Below are 21,023 nucleotides of genomic sequence, written 5' to 3'. Positions count from 1 at the left end.
ATTTATACGAGAACCATCCAATGTAGTCTCCTTTAGAGATACGATGCCTGTGTTAATAGTTTGATGAGAGAGAAGTGAATCGTAAAGCTAGCTTAGTACTCTCTGCAGATCGTAAAAGCGGTGTTGTAACTGACTTATTCAAGAACTGGACTGAGCTCATAACAACGATGCCGCTGCCTAGAGCAACTTGCACAAAAAGCTTTCATGTCAATCGTTGAACTTGTTCGTTGACGTGACTTTAAGCTGAGCGCGAATCTCTCAAGTCCTCACAGATCAGTCCGAACGCCCTACAAACATTAGGAGAACACTCGTGGTAGCTTGCGAAGGTAATTAGGTCTACTGTACTTATTCGAATACAATAGGCCAAATGTGGTAGATGCCGAGACCTCCGAGGAGGTTGCAACGGTAAAGAGAGCGAATGATATTAAGTTGATATCTCAATGGTATCGACGTTCCTGTAGCAACACCCGAGATATTCTCACTCTATTAGCCTAGTAACGCCAAGAGCGAGCGAGAACGCATAAGCTCGCTCCACAAATACCTCCATGCTATGCTACAAAACAAACACCACACCCAAGTTAAGCGACGAGTATATACAAACGAAAGATACCCTTAAGTGAGCGCCGAGAAATGCATGATTATATCAAAGACATTAAAAATAAGGTTATGAGACTGCAAGTGTTCAACTGCCGCGGCCTAGGAGCTTTTTGCCCAAAGCCCTTGCTTTCTTCTTCGGGCTATGTCTAGTCAGTACAGTTCAAAATAGAAAGTGTTCAAAGATTACTTACCCATCACTCTCTTCATCCCCTGCAACACTCCCCTCCCTCATGCTGGTCCCCAAACTCGCCGCCCGATCTCTTCCTCGAATATGTCCCGCAAAAGGCCCTCCGCCTGTCAAATGTTTGCTCAAGCTATGGATGAGATTCGCATGCACCGGTTCCGTATTATCTACTCTAGACAGCTCATCCGCAAATGCGCGTCCGTCTTCCACATCATCGGCAATACCAAGGCCGTTTTTGTCGAGGCGAGCCCAATTGCCGCCCATGATGCTACCGTGCGTGGATCGGGAGCTGGTAGCGGGTCGGTTGGACGGGGTGATGGAGCTAGATTGGATAGATGACTCTTCAGATACTGTACTGAACATACTGCCCTGGCGACCCGAGGTAAAGCTGCGCCGAGGTATGCGGTCTTCTGAGGCGTCGGAGCCTCCGGGTGAGTGATCGCGCATGCTATTTGAGTCTGTACCTGAGAGATCGGGCGAGGTGTTGAGCATGGCACTGCTATTTGCAATCTGCCGAAGCCTCGATTGTGTATTTTTGGATGGGCGGTGGTGGGAAAATTTGTTACCGACAATCGCTCCAGCGTGAGAGATAAGGGCGCGCATGACGTCTTTCTTGAGCTGGAGCGCGAGGTCGAGGTTTGACCACGTTTTGTTGCGATATTCGAGTGTTGGCAACTTGAAGACGAGGTCGTGCACATCTTCAAAGTTACGCTGGCCTTTGCCCTTGTATGAGAGGCAGAGCACCATGGATGGGATCTTGACATACGCAAGCGTCATGTAGTTGCTCGCGCGGGTCATCATTTGCGTAAGATCATCGCTTCGTGGCTCCTTTTTGCTTGCACGTTTCTCGCTCAACCCCGTACCCGTGCGGTAGAGCGTAAACCGTTTGGCTGTTCGTTCAGACTCGTTCGACACCATTGCACTTGACGTATTTGAGCCCGAACGAACCGAACCCGGCCTAGACGGTAAGGGAGTCGAGTTGTTTTGAGCCGCTAGCGCAGAGTTTGGATGCAGAGTCCTACGAAGCTCTGTTCCGCTGCGCGATGGGTTATCGCGGAAGAGGCGGAAATAGTGAGCACTTGGCCTCTTTTCCGGGCTCTTCCTTTTGGATTCGGCCTTCTGCGTCGGATTGGGCAGCTGTAACGTGGGCGTGAGTCGTTGTTTGAGAGCATTGACTGCGGCTTCCTCTTGCGAAAAGGACGCAGTGGCACTGCTCATAGTGCCCGAGATGATACTGTCTTCGTCCTCATCCTCTTCATCTTGGGTCGGCAAGGTGTTGATTAAGAAAGGCGAAAAGTTGCCATTCTGGTCTTTGTTCTTCATGGCAGGAAAGACGTACTCGAACAGCTTCTTGCCAATCTCATACTCTAACTGCACTTTGAGCGGGTACAGATTGACTTGGAAGTGCTCCATGACCGGGATACCCGCAATGGGTTCAAGCATAACGAACTGGACCTTCAAACACTTGGCATTTGCAGGCAAGGTACGGTTGTTCTCCAGATATGGCGAGAACATCTCGGGGTAGAGCGCATTGGGCAACAGGTTCAGGCCGCGGACCTGTTCGATCTCCAACATGTTGAAATTCGAGCCATCATTGTTGTCGGTGCGGTCAAACAGCACGTTCTTCAATTGGAACTCTGCCAGGGACTCCTGTCCCTCGCGGAGCAGGTGCCACACGATCTCCGAGGCAGAGATATACCATCGTAGTAGACCAGTCGATTGCTTTGCTTGTGCCCGGTCATCTTGCTTGCGCTGCGCGGTGGTGATAGCCTTCATGACGAAGAATAGCTCATCCTCGTAGACAGCTATGTCTTTCTCAACCTCCACGCGGTCTTCCCATCCTTGCTTGTCAAGATACTTCTCGTTGATCTGGAACACGGTTTTGATTTCTTCTAGTTGACGGATGCGCTCTTGGAGACCCATGACTAGATCAGGAGCACCGGCGAGGTCGGTGAAGTCGGAAGCGAGCATAATTTTCTCAAGGCGTTCATTACGCGTTTTTTCCAGCGGTTCGTGGTAAAGTAGGAGGTCTAGCACGATGACATACATCGCATAGTATTGTCTAGAATCACAAAGAGCTCGAACGTGAGGAAAGTCGACCCAAAGGTGATCGATCCGGCTCTCCTCCACATCCTGCGCAGATGAGGTAGCGTCGGCACGGGAAACGTCGTCGTTGTACTTGAGACGCAAAGTGTTGTGCTTGTCGTATCGCATACTAGCCGAAGTTCTTTGAACAACTCGCTGGAATCCGTAAGGATTTGTGTGGAACTCAAACATCACCTCGAAGGGTACCCATGGCGGCCAAGCTGATCCAACTGGCGCTCCGTACGAGCTTCCAGAGTACATATGGATGTCATCCATATTACTAAATGTCTTCGCATTCGTGACAAAGATTTGTAAGCTGTCCATAGCAGCTGTAAAGCGTCGTTGAACTAGGCCTGAGACCTCGTCCATCACCCGGTCTCTGTCCATGATTTGGAGAACTTTAAGCTGCATTCCTTTCGCTGTAACAAGAACGGCGGCCTTTGTGTTTCGTTCGCTTTGTAGCTGGATTTGCGGCGCGATGAGGCGCACGATGTATGCATTTTGAGGGACGTAGTCCGCTGCAACATCATCTTCGGCATTGGTTTGATTCGCCTGTGATGGGTCGACGCTAGCGCGAGCTCTGTCATCCGAATCATCTGCATTGACGAACTTTCTGCCATCTTGAAGCAGCTGTTGAACAGTTTCATCAATGTTTATGCCGGCTTCATTATCTCCAGCTAAAGGCGTAGCGTCTGGATCAGAGGTAGAGGGTCCGCGTGACTTGTTCTGCTCTTCAACAACATCGAGGATGAATTTGACTGCCTTTCGAGACATGTAGTAGATGAAGCCTCGACGCTGACTGACTTGGTGTATGTAGCGGAGTATGATGTTTCGCAATGAGTTGCTCCATTTCAAGTGGATATTGTGAATGATAAACCGGTTGTTGAAGTCGCTGATGTAATCAACAATAGGTGCCGAGTCCATGCCCTTGGTGTCAGGATCTGGTGAATCGTACTCTTCGCGTGCCTCAAAATATTCATCTTCTCCATCTGTCTCACCGGTGTCCGGAACGGCACTGCGTTGGTTGGATTCTAGTCGCTCTAACAGACTTGTGTGCATGGAAGACAGGAACTCCAGTTTTCGCTGTAGAAACTGAGCATGACTTTTTAGAGTGTCTACGCGGCGCTGCAACTCTTCTGTGCTCTCAGGTTCGCGCACAACCTTCAATTCTGCGTCGCCAACTGCGCGCTGATTATGCGCCACCTGCTCTTTAACGCGCTCTATTCGCTGTTCGATCAGGTGACACTGAACTCGTCGTGGATCATTGCGTTGCGACATGACACAGTGATGAGTCGCCTCATTTCCGAAAGCACTGGTCCGGTATTTGTCTCCTGAGATATTGTTTGCGTGATCGGTTTGACGGAAATAGGTAAAACGCGGCGCGAACGCTAATGGTAGGATTTGTGTCTCGGGATGGCGTCCGGAGGGCAGCACCCAGCCGAGCTCAATGAAGTCATCCATATCGACCCAACCCCAATCATTGTCTGGTATCGTGAACTTTGATAGGTCGGCGGTAAGGTACTCCTGGTTGAAGCTCGCGACATCTTCGGCTGTCGCAGTATCGACATCTTCAGAGTCCGTTCCTGCGATACTTGCAGATACAGCCCGAACGTCTGTTCTAATTAGATCTAATTGCACTTGATTGATACGCATGCCAGTAGTCTGATTCTGCTTGCTGTCTTCTTGGGTCTTCGGTGCTTGCACCAAGGTTCGAAACTCTTCGCGCCTCTGATGAAGATCGAACATGAAGCTGTCGAGACGTGCTTTGAGCCCAGTAGCGGACAGCACACCGGCACCATAGTCCTCGGCATCTTTGTGCTTGTAGATGTGGCTCATGTACAGTGGCGAGAGCAAGATGTTGTACTTGATGGTCGCCAGATGTCGTCCAAACTTCTTACTGGATTTTTCCACTCCAGGCCACAGCTTGCCTTGTCGTATAGGTAAAGACATAGCACCGGAGAACATGGACCACCAGCTATAGAAGTGTGTGAAAAATCGAGGGGTGAGATGGACGCTGTTATATGTCTTAGATGGCTCCAGGTTAGCAACAGACCACTCTCGGTCATAAGGAGCAGCGATAGCAATGGACATGTGTATGTGATGACTACGGAAGCCTCGGAATGCATCGTAATCCTAGAAGGAGTTAGTGACATGAGAAAGTCGAGATATGAGTAATAACTACCTTTCCATTAGACGGCTTAGCATACTTTGGATTCCTGAGGGTAACATTGTAGTGAGGAATGAAGTTGAAGGAGCGGCCACCGTCGTCGAGGTTACGCTCGAAGACGAGACCTACGACCCACCTTACATTGCCATTCAACTTCATTACCGTTTTCTTGAACACGGCGAGTTGCTTGCGGCTAGACGTGCTAGAAGCGGTCTCTGGGCGGGAAGTCGATTCTACTTCGGCTTCATGGCGGGCATAGTGACTTAGGTCTGGAATAGCTAGGACATAGCTTCCGCTTTTGACAACCATGAAATTCCTAGGATCTTCATCCTCGGCAAGACTAAGCTGAACGTCGTTCTGCCAGCACATGACGAATCCTGCACCGTGGCCGGTGACCATATATGGATCTCGCGAGCCTATAACGTGTTAGTAGGTGATGACGGGCTAATTCAATACTGCACTAACCCTTGAGAATGAGGTGGACATCGCCGTCGCCCTTCCAAGATATATTGATGCGGGAATGGAAGGTCAATCGTATCTTGTCCCAAAATCCCACCCTCTCCGACGGATCTATCGCAGGCTTTGTGAAATTCTCAATAATCTGCATCATGTCCTGTATGGCCGGCTGGTATGAGGTACCCCATGTGATCCGAGTGGGATATGCTGAGTTGATGTCGATTGCCATATCGGAATAGGTCTTGACAGGTGCTACAGTTCGGCGAACATCAACCGCAAAGCCACCTGTAAGTTCTCCTGATTCCGTGCGCTCCTGGGGCACGACGACGACCCTGCTCACCCGCGAAGATTCGATATTTCTAAACTCTTCTGCAATAACGAAGTCGGTCTTCATAGACACGCTTGGCAATCGCGATGACTGCATAGTACCTATCGCTGGAAAATGTAATAGTGGCAGTGGGTAGTCCCTCAGGTGTATTTTCGCCTCTCCCATATGTATTTGGACGTTCATCGGTATTAAAAGAGCATATTGCGTGTCAAGCGGTATACCCTTTCCAACACGGTGCAGAAACCGGGGGTATTCCGATATAGGAAAGGAGGGCTTATCAATGACGATGTCCAGATCGCTGACAGTAAGCGCCATGAGCGCTGGACGTTGAGGAATGGCGAGAATGGTTTCCTTCTGTTCGATGTCATCTGGTAGTTCGTCTAATCCCCAGAACATAGAGCGGATATCGTTCATGGAGCGGTTTTGGGTAGTCATTGCAAAGTCGATGCGCTTCTTCCAAGTCTGTGCGTTCAGTCGATTTAGCTTCTCGCGAGCTTCTTCGACAGAAGTCTGGCAAGACCCGCTGAGACCGCTAAACCCATCCTTGTTGTACCGCATAGGATGATCTGAGCGACCTCGGTTTGGCGAGTCTCGATCGCTAGAGTCTTCGCTCTTACTACGACGATGAAACCTGCGTTCTTTCTCCCGCTTCTTAGCCTTGCCCCGTCCGCGAGCATCATTAGCAGACCTAGCCCGATAGCGTGAGTTGCCGCGCTGTTCATCTTGCTGTTGCATCTTCTTCACTTTTAGATCGAAAGCATGCTCGCGTGCGAGTCTTTGCTTCTGCTCCATCAATCCGATGCGGTAGATTGTTCCTAGTTTCCATTCGAAGGAGCTGTCTTCCAGCTCGAACAACACGGCTCGACTTCGTAAAGAGATCTTTGGTACAAGCTTCGGACCTTCTGGTTCTTTGTCCAGGATATACTCATCAGTCCCAGTATTGAAACGGTGATGCACTTGCTTCAGCGTCTTCGTGAGGTTGGCGATGTTGTCAAAGATTTTGTGCATGACCAATTGATGAGGGACAGCAATTCGTATCGCGTCTGTTGCAATGTCGAAAGATCGCTCGTCCGTGATTGTATGTCCGTACCTCCGCTTTGACTGTCTATAGTCCATTCGTAGAGACTTGACACTTACAAGCCTGCTCCAAACACGCTTGACGTTGGGATTCTCAGCGTAAAGTCTCACCAAACGTGATCTGAGGAACGGGTTGGTCCACCGGTGCCGACCTGCTTCCAGTCCGTAGATCTGAAGCATGAGAGGTGGATCAGCAGGCATATCTGCTTTGATTTGGACGAACTGAGCTCTGACGTCAACTGTAACTATTTCGCGCTTCAGTCCATTTGTAGGGTCGATGAAGTTGTCATCGAGGGACGGTATAGCAAGATGGCGAGATGAATTGAGTGGAGTTGACTGCGCTGGCTTGGCATGTCCAGTACGCCAATCGAAGGAACGCTTTATAACTTGCACCGCCATGCCTAGTGCGAAATGGCGATAGAGCGAGTAACGTAGAAACAAACTCTGGCTAAAAGAGTGGATATGGAAAATTGGGCCTTGTTTGTCTGATAAGGTACTGAGAGCAACCTCCATACGGGGGAGCGATAGCGTTGGTTCCTGTTCCGATTGATCGTTCTCCTCGATAACGAGACCTTCTAGTCCATAGAAATGTAGAGCAAGACGTCTCCCGTCGGTCGGGTTGCCTTGCGGCGCCCTAGGAGATTTTGGTGACGAAGGTGTTGAGGGGCGAAGCAGGTGTTCATCTCGGTTGATCGTTCTGCTTGGTGCTCGCCGTCTTATAGGTTTCATCTCGTTTTCGTCATCCCGGCTTTGCTTGTACTCCGCGGTCCAAGACTCCAGATGCAGAGCCACGCCGCGACTATGCTTTGATACGGCTGGGTCGAAGCCGGCAACTTCCACGTTGAAGTCTGAGCCTTGGAGATGAATGTAAGCGAGCCATGGAGGCAGCTTCCGGAGTAGTTTCAATTCCTTCTTCGTTCGCATGCTGCGCCGTGGACCCATATCCTTCTGAATTTGCATAAAAATCTGCCGAAGCCCCTCGCTGATCTCTGGTCGAATGAGATAGATGGAGAAGGTCTGTGCCATTCCTCGTACCTCGACTACGGCGTCTGGAGATGCGCTCATTTGTACCTTGAACTCAAGGTAATCGGTGAGAAGTAGATTGTGCTTCTCAATGGCGGCAGTTTGGTAGTAAAGCTGCTGTGCATTCATGCGAAAAGTGGAATTCAGGGCATAATGAAGCTCACCATCCGCAGAATGCGATGACTCCACGTCCAGGGATACGGATGAGGAAGCCGATATGAGAAGATCGAACTCATCGGTATCCTGCAATTTAGGGTCCATTGGAGGAAGTGTCACGCGAATGACAGGTTCGTGGATTGAGATCTTTATGTTTGCCTTTGGTAAAAGTCGACGTAGAAGGAAACGCTTGCGATGCCGGGATTTTGGTGGCTTGCGACGAGATTCGTAATTTCGAGACATGGCCAGGAGTAATGGTAAATGTTTCGGGTCGAGATCTACAGATGGGGAGGTGATGACGAAATTAGCGAAAAGAATGTTGGTATTGCGCTCTGCGCTATCTTCGTCTTTGTAAAACTGGATAGTCTTCGAAGGAAGGGTTGTATTCAGCGTAGTTGTTGCCATAGGAATGTAGAGAAGACGCTCAGGATGGCCGTGGCCATCATCGATGCCGAAAGATACTGATATAGCAGCAAGGAGAGCCTGGTGAGCAATGTCTTTGGGTGAGAAATACATCAAGTGGGCAGGGCTACGTGGGTCTAGTCGAAGCAAGTCCATGCCGACTTCCTTCATTGAGACATTTAGAAAGACTGAAGAGTCCGAGTCATGGTCCGTTTGAATCTTTTTGGTCATACCGAAGAAACTAACAGCGAACTGAAACTCGAGAATACCACGTAGGATAGAACTGGCAAATTCCCGCGAATCAGACACAGTGCGGACAATGCTCTCTTCGTGACTGCTCGGGTGATTGAGCTCCTCGATGACATCGGCGAGTGACACGTCTGAGTAACTGGCAGTGGCGGGTTTCTGGGGGAGGGTTGCCCGGCACTTTTGGGCACGCTCCATACACAGTGTGATATCGTCGTAGGGAATACTAAGACGACCAAGCTTCAGGGCGATGGAAGCATCGCGTAAGCCTTCGAGCTCTTTCTTGAGGAAGCCATGGACGTTGAGAGTACAGTGATCGAGCACCTCGGTCGACTCTTTTCCCTCGGGCGTGAACAGAATGCTACGCGAGGTAAGGCACCACTCGGCGGGTCGCTGCTCCTGGTCTGGCTTCGGCTTGTGGTGGTTGAACAACCGACTACGGTCTACCGTCTTGCGCCTAGTATCCACTGCCACAGTCAAGCCGCCTATCTGAAGAGAGCCTACCTCGACGATGACAATCGATGTACCATATGCCACCAAGTCTACCAGTCGAATCCAGTTGATCTTCGTATGCAGGTGCTTGATCTTCTCTTTCGCATCCGTTAGCCGCTTCCACGTCTGGCTCCTCGGCGTTTGCTCGTCTCCCGTCTCATCCTCCTCAACTACTGGCTCCGGTGTGTTCGTCCCGCTCTTGCCCTTGTGTGTCGTCCCGTTGGCCCAATGTGTCCATCCCGTCTTCTTCCGTGGCTTCTCTCCCAGCGTCTTGAGATCAACGGTAACCTTGAGCTCGGTCAGAACGATGCTGACCCATGTCGGCTGGGCGAAGGTGGGCCGGTGGAGGGAAAAGCCGAGTCCGCGTATCTCGATGCGAAGGCCATCCTTGGGCGTGAAGGCGATGCGCCGCAGACCCGAGTAGCCCAGTCGTTGGATCGAGACGCCTGTAACGACGCGTATGAAGGCAAAGAGGACGAAAGACAGCAGGTACAGCAGCAGCAGAAGCCCCGCCAGGAACTGGAGCGTGGGCAGAGCCATGGTCGCTCAACTAGGGGCCATTGACCGTGTACAGTGTTATCGTATGGGTTGTGCGCGTGTGCACACGACGTGCCGAGGTACCTGAAGCTTCGCCCTCCTGGACATAATCGAGCGCCGGCTACGAGGGGAATTGCATCGAGGCCTCGAGACTTGAAGATGCGGACTTATCGGCGCGGTCCGAAGAAGGGTGGCAAGCAGCGGGAGTGCAGGGGAGCGCAATCTCGCACGGGCTCGGGCAGCTAATCGATACGAACGTAGCTAGAACGAGATGTGTAGTCGAGCGATCGTGTGCTCCTCGAGGAAACTGTATGGGCTGTTTGCGGGGTTCTGTGCGCTTCTCACTGCTCCCAGTGATTCGTAGTGTGCTACATTTGACAATGCACGTCAGAATTCCAGCCTTCCTACATCCCTGCTCCGCCAAGGCCGCCCGGGATTCTGGAAGGAGCTTGTCACTAGTCTATTCCTACCCATCATCCAAGACATTCATCATCCAAGACATTCATCATCCAAAACATTCATTATCCTATAATTAAGGGTTAGCACTACTACGACTCAATGGCGGGCCATGTCCAGAAGCTTTTTGCGACTCTTGGCGCTTAGTGTAAAACGCTCGTTTGCATAGCTTCGAAATCTCAAAGAAAACCTGTTTTACGAAAGTCTTTCTCCAGCTTCGAAACTCTCGGGAATTAGCTATGAATCGACTCAAGAATGGACACTGCCTCTTTGTCGAGGAGGATGAGAAGGGGATGTAGAGCTAGTTGAACTATTCAACATAGGCTTGTAAGGGATTAAAGAGATTGATTAAATAAGTAAATCTACAGAGGACTAGCAGCTTATATATACTTAAGAGGTTAGAAGTCACATAATATATACTGGTTCTACACACCTTCTGGAAAATCCTGTCTTCTCTCACAGTTACAAAAATCTAGCCCAGAGACCTCCAGGAGATGCCTGATAAGCCCGATGCGCGTGTCTTGGAGGCTCGCTGTGGCATTGGTGGTGTAACGGCCCGATGTGGTTTTACGGGCGTTTGACTCGCGCTGCACTTGGTCAGCTCTGAGTAATCGTTCTGATCTTACCTAGGTATCATCTTCCGAACGCCGACATCCTCTCTCGACTTCTCATTCACATCTCGAACTCCGTCGCAACAGAGGATTTCCAAAGCGCCTACGCCTAGTTGAGCTATCGCCGGTTCTGTCAGATTCTTCCTGGCTAAGTTTAGCCGCTCTGAGTCTGATGCGATCCGTGGTTGTTTGACGAGTCACTTGATCCCAAGGCATGTATAAAGCTGCTCCGTTGTCTCTATCCCATGTCTTGAACTACACTGCACATCAAGTACAAAGTAACGCGACAAATTTCTCTTTTCCTCGCCCACCCGCGCAATAGCCTTGCGGCTTCGAAGACCGAGATGTATAGGGTTCAGAGCTCGCCCGACTCTGTCAATCGTAGCGGCGTAGTTTGCCTAGAACTCCGCCGGGTATAAATGCCGATGAAGGGGATCTGCTTGACTGACACACCCGATGAGCTGTTCGCTATCCCGCAGCCCACTATGGTCCGTTGACAACACACAGGGCAGAGACCCATGTGGTGACCCTGCCTGTACCGGTGTCTCTATACTATGTTCGTTGCGCGCAAGAGCAAGGAGGATTTGTTGTACTCTGTTGGCGCAATCTTGAAATTTGTATGCGCCGGTCGCCGCGAAGCTTGTTTGAATGAATGCCAGTCTTGTTGAAGTCGAGGCACGGCGGCAACCACTTATAGACCGTGAAAAAATGGTTCCTCCATCCTCGAAGTCTCGGAGACAGGATAACTAAGTTGCAGTTCGGGCTGGAGTAGTGGTGGGCCTGTCTTGGACTCTGTTGCAGACATGAGAAAATCAAGTCTTCTGTGCAGCCGCGATGAGTCGTGATTGCTGTGTACGCTTGTTTCGATATCTCGTATGAAGAGCTGGAAGTAGAGGATTTGGATTGGTAGATGGGGAGTGGTCTTCTGCTTTGTTAGCCTAAAGACCTACTCTTTTGCACAAAGGTCACGATAGATGAGTAGGTCTCATCATGAGCGGCTCCAAAGGTGAACGCCACCTCGCCGTCGCTCGGGGGCTGGCGCCGGCTGGGCTTGGCACACAAAATATCATAATACCGCCGCGCTCACTACCTTTTGCTCCTTATCACATACCGCAAAGTTTACCGCACTTGTGCTTGCACGACGCAACCATTTTCTGAGCCTCCTGTGTGATCAGTTTAGGTGTCCACCCGTCTAAGTGGAATAGGCTTGCAGACCTGAACGTCCTGCCGACGAAAGTCACAGATCTAGTCTCTAGTCCCTTTTGAGGTGCACTGGTGGTTAGGACTCTCTTGTTGTACATTGTACATACGTAGGGAGGATAAAAGATACAGGTTCCTAGACCGTCCTACTTGTAGGCGCTCTTCGAGTCTCGAAGGATTCTGTTCACAGTTCCTTCAATTCTATACAACATGTCTGCTTCTGCTAGACAAACCCCCGCGCCTAACAATGGCGAACCCAGCCAAGGCAGCGGCTCTCAAACCGCACCGCCGGTGAGCGTCGGCACTGACGCCATGGACGTCGACAACACGACGGAATTGCCATTCCGCTCTGCACCACCGGCTCCCAGCAATGGTGAACTGACACCCGCACAGGAGGGTGCCAATGAGGAGGGTCTCACGGATGAAGGTGTCATGGAGGGCATATCATATCAGGGGCGACCGGTGCGAAAGCGCCTTCAGGACTGCAGCGACGCCTTGAGGAAGCAGATTCTGGACCGTAGGCCGGACCTATACCAGAATCCTATGAAGCTTTCCAGTGGCGAGGACATTGACTTCGGCGACATCTTCGAGCTTCGAAGCAACGACGTACCTTCCCATCTGCCGAAATGGGTTCGTGAACGCAGCAGACAAGTGTGTGTCCTCGGTTTCCGTGACACAGCAACCCCGGACGAGGCGGTCTTTCTGGTTGGCGCGAGTCTTCTAGCGGAGCCTAAAAAAGTCGAAAGCGAAGCCCAAACGCAAAACCAATCGAAGAAGGGCAAGGACAAGGGCAAGGGCAAGGCTAATGTCGACGAGGCTGGTCCGGTGAAGCCAAAAGTTGCCAAAGACGCTGTTAAGGCTTCGTTGCATTTGGACTCCCAAACGCCGAACATTCAGCTCACGACGCGGAAACTTGGTCAGGAGGCTGGCAAGAGTGACATCTTGTCGACGCGTATCTATGGCAGCGACCTTGCGATTGGCGAGGACGGCAAAGTCATTATCCAGATGCGTCCCACTCTCGAGCACATAATGGCAGAAGCCTTCGAAGCCCCTGGCTACCTCGAATCGGGCAATGCCAGTATGACTGAGGTCAATACTCTTCGCGAAGAGGGTCGCCTGGTTGAGATTTCCTTCTTGATGGAGGAGAAGAAACAACGCGTCTGGACCGGTCTGCGCAGTAAAGAGATTGACGAGATTCGCACCCGGGGCCGGGCACTGTCGCTCAAAGAGAAGACGGCGACTCGCGACTTTACAGTCCAACAGCTCGACAAAGCTGAGAGGGTGTGTCTCTACTTTAGGGTCGAGAACGAGTCGCAGTTCGATGCCTTTGCTCATCTTTCGGACTACATGCGACGCATTTTCACCATTGCGTGTCATGGCCAGCACTACTGGTTCTACCGCCGGCAACTCCAACTGGGAGGTCTAAAATCAGCAGACCTTGAAGAGATTCCGCTGCCCAAGATCAATTTCGAGGTTCCCCGTTGGCTGGTGACTGAGTGGGAGTTTGACGAGGCCTGCGACGAGAATGGGACGGTGTCGCACTCGAACCCCCGCCCGTACACATGGCGATATCACCGGTTCTTCGACCAATACCCGAACTCCAATGAGGCTGCCTTTATGCTCAAGCTGGGCATTGAGAGTGAGGCTGCTCGTCAGCAGCGTGATCTGCACGAACTCGTTCAGAGCAAAGACCAGGTATACTTCCGGGGTCTTTTCAAGCACGTGGACCGACCTGGGACATTTGTCGTTCAGATCTTCCTGGCCGACAATTCGGTTTTCACGGACCGCAAGCTCAAGATGCCTAGCATCGATACTCGGATCAAGCTTCAGATTGATCCAGTCGATCCCTCGCACCCAACCCCGAGCAACATGAAGACGTACCGTGGTGTGGTATGCGAAGATCTCTACAACAATGGAGCTTCTTTCTGCTGCATCGTCCGGGGTACCGAGGCCATTTGGGGAGACAGCAAGACAAAGCTCAATCCGACTGTCGAGCAGCCCGTGTACATTAGCTACACCATCGACACCGTCCCACATGAGCGACAAATGATGTCAGTTCGACGGATTCAAGAGATTGATTCTGATCGGAAGCCTTTCGGGGTCGACATGAAGGCACTTTTCCTTGCTGATGCGACTCCTGCTCCGGAGACAAATCACCTCGCCTTCAACACCGTTCCGGCCGAGCTGAAGAGGTTCGAGGAGTACATCGACAAGCAGAAGCCCAAGCCGAACCACATGCAGAAGCTGGGTGCCATGGACACAACCCAGTCCAACTCGGGCATAACCTGTATCCAAGGCCCACCTGGATGTGGCAAGACAGACATTGTCAAAGTCATTGGCAATGCGCAAGTCCTTTTGGATCGGAAGGTAATGTACTGCGCTCCGCAGAATGAGGCTGTTCTCAATCTCTTCGAAACCTTCGATAAGACAGCCAAGGCGAATCCCGGAGTACCTCTCAACGACGAAGAGTACGTGCATTTCACAGGTGCATACCAGTCCATCAACGACGCTGAGAAGCTCAAACTCACGAACGAGCTACTTCGCCAGGACCCTGGCATGAGCGCGGAAGATGCGGAAGTCATGGTCAGCGGCCGCAACATCTTGGTAGAGTACGCTCGCATGTCTTTGGGTCGCCAATCGGGTATGCCAGAGCATGACTGGACCTTTGGTACCAAACTCCGGACCATGATCGAACGATGGGCTTCGCAAGAGCTGCACGTTGACTTTCCCAATCGTCAGCATTCGAGGGAATACGTCAAGCACGTCATGAAGCTGCCCGAAGTCAAGAACCGCGACGCGAAGAAGGAGTATCTTGACTACATTGGCCAGCTGGAGACTCTACTTGGGGCTTATTACCTCAAGAATGTCGTCAAGGTTGTCTTCTGCACCCTCTCGACGTCAGCGCACGCCCTCCTCGCCGCCAATTTCACGCCCGACGAGCTGATCATTGATGAGAGCGCCCACGAGTCTATTGGTGGCATAATCACCCCATGTGGTGTGTACTAGGAGTCGATCAAGCACATCACCTTCTCGGGTGATCACAAGCAAGGCCGAGGTATTTCTATCTCTAGGGACTCGAACCTTGGGCACGCTGCGCTCTCTCGCAACCTTTTCCAGGAGATTGCCGAAGATCCCCGCCAACAGCACAGCGTCTTCCTGCTCGATGAGGGCTATCGTATGATTAAGGAACTTTACAAGTTCGTCTCCCAGTTCTACGGCGGCAAGCTCAAGGCACACCGGGCCACGCCCAACGTCGAGAAACCCCTCCAGAACACAGCTGAGGCCTACTGGACATCTCGTCTACGACCTTCCTTCCAGGGCTCCGTGCGCCAAGTTGCGATCGACGTCTCCGGAAGCTTCACGGGTGGCGAAGTCATCAAACACGCGCAACTTTCAGGTACCACTACCAAGGTCAACACGGCTGAAGCGCTCATCATCGCCTGGACAATCAAGGACATGCTTCTATTCGAACCGCCTGCCAATACGGACAAGGTCAAGTACCGTCGATTTGTACCGTCCGACTTCATCGTCGTCACACCGTACACGGGTCAAGTATTGGAGATTAAGAAGCAGTTGAATGAGCCGATACAGTATCAGCCTGCGGTGGTCACTCGGGGTGTGCTTGTTGCTTCCACTAACCATTCAAAGGGTAAACAGAAGCCTATTGCCTTCTTCTCCTGCGTGGTCAATTCCGGGTCGACGCATCTTGCGCCTGACGAACGCGTGCCGATTACTTTCGTTGCTGATGACCACAACATCAACGTCTCTTTATCCCGACAGCGGATCGGACGGCACATCGTCGGTGGGCTGGCTTACCTCACCCAAATGGAATTCGACGACCACGAGCAATCGAAGCGACACGCAAAGTTCTTCCAGCATCTGAAGGAGCTTTGCAACAACGATTGCATCTTAACTTTGGATGAGTGGGTCCATGCCCTTCGACATGGCGAGAAGCCCGACTTCGAGAAGCATGGCGTGGGCAGAGCGATGGGCTTCCAGCTCACCAGGACGAAGCCGGCCCCCGCGGGCGCCCTTTCACGACGTGGTGGCAAGTCCGCCGCTGCTCCTTCCTTTGCCCCCCTCCCGCCTGCGACTACTACGCCATATGGCAACATCGACACCCGCTCTAAGACTACCGGGGCAGACATGGGCTTCGGTGCGCCTCCCGAGGGCGTCACCTTCACCGGCAATCGAAACGAGCAGGGTAGCCTTGGGGCTACTTCCAGCGCAGAACCACCAGCCAAGAAACAGCGTGGCGGTGGCAGTGGTGGTAGTGGTGGCCGTGGAGATGATCGTGGTCGGGGTGATCGGGGTCGAGGTGCCCGAGGTGGTGGTCGTCGTGGACGTCGTGGACGAGGTCAGGGTGATCGGGGGTCCTGCTAGTTTGAGACGAAGTCAGTGTACCTTCCCAATCCAGTTCGTACATGGACCTTCTTACCACCCCCTCTTGGTCCATCAGCAAGTCTCACAGGCTGTTCTTGCCACCTCAGAAGCGGTTGTGTAGGCGCCCCAACAAGATTTCTCAACATCCTCAAGGTATACGATGCGCACACCTCAGCATCTCTGTACCATCGAAACATTGAATTGATGGCTTCCTGGAGCTCTGCACTGCTTGACTTATCGATGCAACATGTGTCGACCCAGATATAGTTGTATCCCTGGCTTCGAGCTTGTTCTGCGGCATGCTTTAATTTACTATATCCAGCTCGTTTCATGAGGTCTTGCTCGGTGATGCTGCCCAGCGATGTCCCGGAATTACCCCGAATCATCATCTCTATAGCAGCCAGCATGATTGTAGCCTGATCATCTTCACTCGTGAATGAAGCAGCAGAAGATGATGGCTGGTCCATTGAGGACCCCGAAAGCGCTTTAGCTCTGTTGATCCAGACCAGCTCCTGATAAGTAACTTCATCAGAGCCCCATGTGTGCGACAGGATAGCGTACTTGGGAATATCATTGTCGTTGAACCATCTGAGCTCGCTCGTCCGGGTATCGATGAGTCGCATAACATGTGTTGTGTCGCAGTTTGATCGCGGAGGATACGAGAGTGTATGAAGTGGCGGGGTGCGGCCGAACGTTGGTACGGATTGGGCTTGCAAAACGCAGGATCCATGGAGATCACGGAGCTATCCCTCTTTGGTCACATGGCATACATCCATGTACTGAGGATTTGAAAGAAGGGTTTAGGTCGGACCTTGGATTTTGTATATGTCGTTGTTTGCGTTCCTGTTGCAAGAAGCCAAAGCGAAACGCGTGTTTTCGACACTGCTGACATTAATCCAATACAAGTAGTACATCCACGTGCGGGATTGAAATAGAATACCACTCTCAGGATATCGTCTCACTGCTCGAGAACTCAGCCTTCAGCCATGATGGTGAAGTGATGAAGGGATCGCTTGCTGTACTTGCAGTGTAGCTGAAGCTTGGGCTAAGTCGATACCTATGAGAGTCGGATCCGTTACATCGCCCAATGCGAAGCACTGGAGGACGCGGCTTGCTTTTACAGCCTCGCGATCCGCTTGGTGTTGTGAAGGTCATGGATTGGAGGCCGATACTTTTAAGAAATTCGGCACGACTCTTCGACCAAGATATCCGTGTACATCTCCGACAGAAGGCCAGAGCCTTCTTGACCTGCACAATGAACTGGTTTTCGTCTTCACTGGAGGCTTCCTACAATCGTGTTGAGCGGCGCACTATCTTGGTCTACTGGATTTCAACATACCTGTAAGCTTCTTAGGCTGAGGCCAGAAGTAACACTCTCTGCTCGGCTGTGAAAGTCTACACGGCTTGAATCCATGATTTCTGACTTGGACAGGTTGTGCTGTGGAGTACCTCGGGACTAGTGTCAGGAAAAGAAAAGCTATCCTTTTATGTTCGACACTCTTCCTTCCTCAACGCAAGCCTCGTTTTTGTTATATCTTGGACTACTGACATAGTTTGAGGGATAGAGTGCGGCGTATGGATTGTGGTGCCCGCGAATCAGAGACGCGCCGAATGCGCCGAACAAATCCATCCCCTTTTTTTTAGAGTACCGCTTACCGATGTGGCTACTTGAGTAGCTATTCTGCTGTGCTATGTCCGATCGTGTTGGCTCCTCCAATCATTGGAATGGCTGTTCCTACAACATGTGTACGATGGTTCTTCGTGTTTAACTGCAAGACGCATACACCTTCCCCAAGAAGGCATCACTTACGGATGCGACATGCATAGGTCCTATCTCTTTCAGGGGCGCGTGGCGACGGGGAACATTGTAGCGTGGATATTGGCTGCAAGCTTTGTTGTTGACCCCAACGCGTGAGAATCGGACTTCTACATGAGTGTTGGGAGGGCGAACTACGTTCCAGACATGGCATTCTTGCACAGATGAGACCACGTTATTTAGAGACGCGGTAGAGTGGACGTGAAGTGTCAGCACTAGAACGACGCTTCGGGGTTCAAGTCGGGGACCAAGACCTGGTACGTCGCTAAGCTGACTAAGATGACGTTACGGTAGTGGTCTGATTGGATACAATGCGCAGATGGTATTAGTACATCCGTAGAACTATTTTGCAAATATAAAGCCTGTGTACTGTCACACCCGCAATTGATGTTGAGCGCTTGAAAGCTGTACAACACAGAGGCATAGCCCAGGCCTTCGACGCAGTACTCTATATAACTACAGGGAAGGCCAACAAGAAACGCGTTCTGCACGGGAACAGATCGACGGAAAACGACATTTCCTAAATGTCATCGGATCCGAAGGTTCAATATACGCAGCGTCCAGTCCCTTTAAGTACTTCTGTTAGTAAAAGAAATCCAAATGATCTTGCAAATGCAAATCTGACGACAATGAGCTGAGGATGTATTGTGTAAGATCTGTCAACTTGATGCGCTTGGGGAGCCGTTTGGTGTTGATTTGCGAAGTCCTTTTGATTGGAAGGTAGTGCAGGCAACAGAATGCGTACAGCCACAAAATAGGTTACAAAGAGAAAAGGAATTCCGTTGGCCAGAGAGAAAAAGAGAGAAATACCAAACAAGTTTCTATCGTACGTCGACTAGTTCCCTGACTCTCTTAGGAAGGGACGTCCAGTATATAGTTCAAGAGACATGATTGTGTATCTAGGCTCCGAGCGGAGCGGACTCTACGTGCTTCGACTGTAAGCCGGCGAAGATATCCGAGCCCTCTGCAGTGCACTGCCACTGTTTGCATCTATGTCCGCGCGAACGGGGTCGTGTTCAGCACTTATGATTCACCCAACACCACTCGTGAATCAGGCGTAAGCAGCGTCGGATCCGGGTCGTACAGCGTGTGGGCCCTTGCAGCCTCATAAGAGTCGCGTGATCAGTGTCAGAATATAGATCGGCTACACAGATCGGTTGTCAAAGACCGGTGAAGATTGGTTGAGTGAGCATTGTATTGTGAGTTGACATCAGTGGGGTCGTTCTTCCTAGCCACAAGCGGCACGGCGCGTGTGCGTAGATCCATCACCCCGGGGCCGGATATCTTTAGTTTAGCGCAACGCTAAGCCTGGAAATGTTCCCGAGGTCACATAGCTGAACCTTACTTGTCTCGGCGACCGACTGACCTCACCGGAGATGAGATTGCTGACTCCCGAACGTAACGATATATCTTCAAAAGACTCTTTAGGGATCGAGATCTCCAAGCTCATCAACATCTCCCAAGGCTAATCATCGCCAATTACTTGACCCGCCGATCAACCTAGGAACCACCATCTAACGTCAACATTGAACTTAGCAAAACGATTGAGAAACGGCACTCGAGAGACTTTTGCAATTTGCAATTTGCCTACAATCAGAGCAATGTATTCGACAACAAACGACTCGGTGCTCGTGATAGGCGGAGGCGGCTTCGTTGGTTACCACCTTACATCCTACTTCGTCACCAACAAGTCCTTCGCCAAAGTTCATGTCTTGAGCCGCAATGCCAAATCCACTAAGAACAACGTCAATGGCGCGATCTACCACAATGGCGATATCACAGAGGAGGACCAAATTCGGATAGTTATTGAGGAAACCAAACCGGCAGTGATCGTGCACGCCGCTACCCCGTCGCCAGTCACCGGAACGCCTACAGATTACAAGCAAGTCAACATCCGAGGGACCGGCAATCTTCTGCGATGCGCCAAAGACTCAGAGCACGTCAAAGCATTCATCTTTACATCTTCGTCCACTCTCGCAAAAGGCCCTGAACATCATGACCTCAGTGAGGAATGTATGCTCGCAAATGAAGATCCGAACGCGACACCCTATGCGCGCTCCAAAGCAACAGCTGAGCTCCGTGTTCTTGGTGCCAATAACCCGAAGCTCAGAGAATTTCCAAGCTGGAAAGGACATCTCGCCACCGCAACCATACGGCTCCCTATCGTCTACGGCACAAGAGACAACACAACGATCCCAGGGTGTTTGAATGCTCTATCAAAAGGGCAGACCACCGTGACACTTGGTCCTGGCGACAATCTTTGGTCCTTCTGTAGCGGATCTAATGCAGCGCGGTCACACCTCCTCTTAGCCTCTGCACTTCTGGACCCTACCCCAAAGTCTGAACATCTCGAAGTGCACGGAGAAGCGTTCAACATCAACGATGGCTCGCCATATCCATTCTGGGAATTTGCAAAATTGAGCTGGAGGTTTGCAGGCTATAACCCCTACCCTGCCCCTACTATGCGCCACATTCCCGTTTCGCTCGCGCTAGCATTGTCCTTCTTTCTGGAGTGGGTGTACTGGATCTTTACCTTGGGTCTACAGAGACCGTATAATCTGGGCAAGCAGCAGGTGGAGTATGCGTGCTTTACGCATACATATAGCATAGAGAAGGCCAGGAACAGGCTAGATTACAAGCCCAGAGTAGATTTCGAGAGGGGTGTGCAGAAGGCTGTGGAGTGGTGTATTGAAGAAGGCGGCTGGCGGGAGAAGTTAGAAGGGGTGAAGGGCTTCAAGGTGTAGAAGGCGTAAAGTCTGATGGCTTGCCCATTGGAGATTACTGGTTTTCCTCCATAACTTTCCTTA

The 21,023-nt window shown here is 51.3% G+C and overlaps 5 protein-coding genes across 5 annotated transcripts; 2 read left to right on the top strand and 3 right to left on the bottom strand.

The window, feature by feature from the left end:
- Positions 1-317: 317 nt before the first annotated feature.
- On the bottom strand, positions 318-10,115 carry K460DRAFT_415813 (uncharacterized protein). The gene is made up of 4 exons (XM_040937761.1): positions 5,499-10,115; positions 5,049-5,449; positions 789-4,999; positions 318-737 (listed from the first exon to the last, which is right to left on the bottom strand). Exons 1-4 carry the CDS (start codon positions 9,751-9,753, stop codon positions 683-685), a joined length of 8,922 nt encoding a protein of 2,973 aa, XP_040792008.1. The 5' UTR covers positions 9,754-10,115; the 3' UTR covers positions 318-682.
- A 1,667-nt stretch (positions 10,116-11,782) lies between these two features.
- On the top strand, positions 11,783-15,108 carry K460DRAFT_91013 (uncharacterized protein). Its single transcript, XM_040938798.1, has one exon. The coding sequence runs from the start codon at positions 12,228-12,230 to the stop codon at positions 15,021-15,023; it is 2,796 nt and encodes a 931-aa protein (XP_040792007.1). The 5' UTR covers positions 11,783-12,227; the 3' UTR covers positions 15,024-15,108.
- An 899-nt stretch (positions 15,109-16,007) lies between these two features.
- K460DRAFT_365326 (HET-domain-containing protein) lies at positions 16,008-17,087 on the bottom strand. The gene has a single exon (XM_040933157.1). The coding sequence runs from the start codon at positions 17,021-17,023 to the stop codon at positions 16,397-16,399; it is 627 nt and encodes a 208-aa protein (XP_040792006.1). The 5' UTR covers positions 17,024-17,087; the 3' UTR covers positions 16,008-16,396.
- A 150-nt stretch (positions 17,088-17,237) lies between these two features.
- Positions 17,238-17,814, bottom strand: K460DRAFT_91017 (uncharacterized protein; the record flags this gene model as incomplete). The annotated part of the gene is made up of 2 exons (XM_040938799.1): positions 17,238-17,687; positions 17,740-17,814. 2 exons carry the CDS (start codon positions 17,812-17,814, stop codon positions 17,346-17,348), a joined length of 417 nt encoding a protein of 138 aa, XP_040792005.1. The 3' UTR covers positions 17,238-17,345.
- A 2,024-nt stretch (positions 17,815-19,838) lies between these two features.
- Positions 19,839-20,909, top strand: K460DRAFT_247027 (NAD(P)-binding protein; the record flags this gene model as incomplete). The annotated part of the gene is made up of 1 exon (XM_040927351.1): positions 19,839-20,909. A coding segment is annotated over one exon (1,071 nt), but the record flags the coding sequence as incomplete, so codon positions are not given.
- Positions 20,910-21,023: the final 114 nt, after the last annotated feature.

Source organism: Cucurbitaria berberidis (assembly GCF_010015615.1).
Source record: "Cucurbitaria berberidis CBS 394.84 unplaced genomic scaffold K460scaffold_2, whole genome shotgun sequence".
NCBI lineage: Eukaryota > Fungi > Ascomycota > Dothideomycetes > Pleosporales > Cucurbitariaceae > Cucurbitaria > Cucurbitaria berberidis.
Note: the sequence above shows the minus strand (reverse complement) of the source record. Positions and strands in the feature narration are given on the sequence as shown.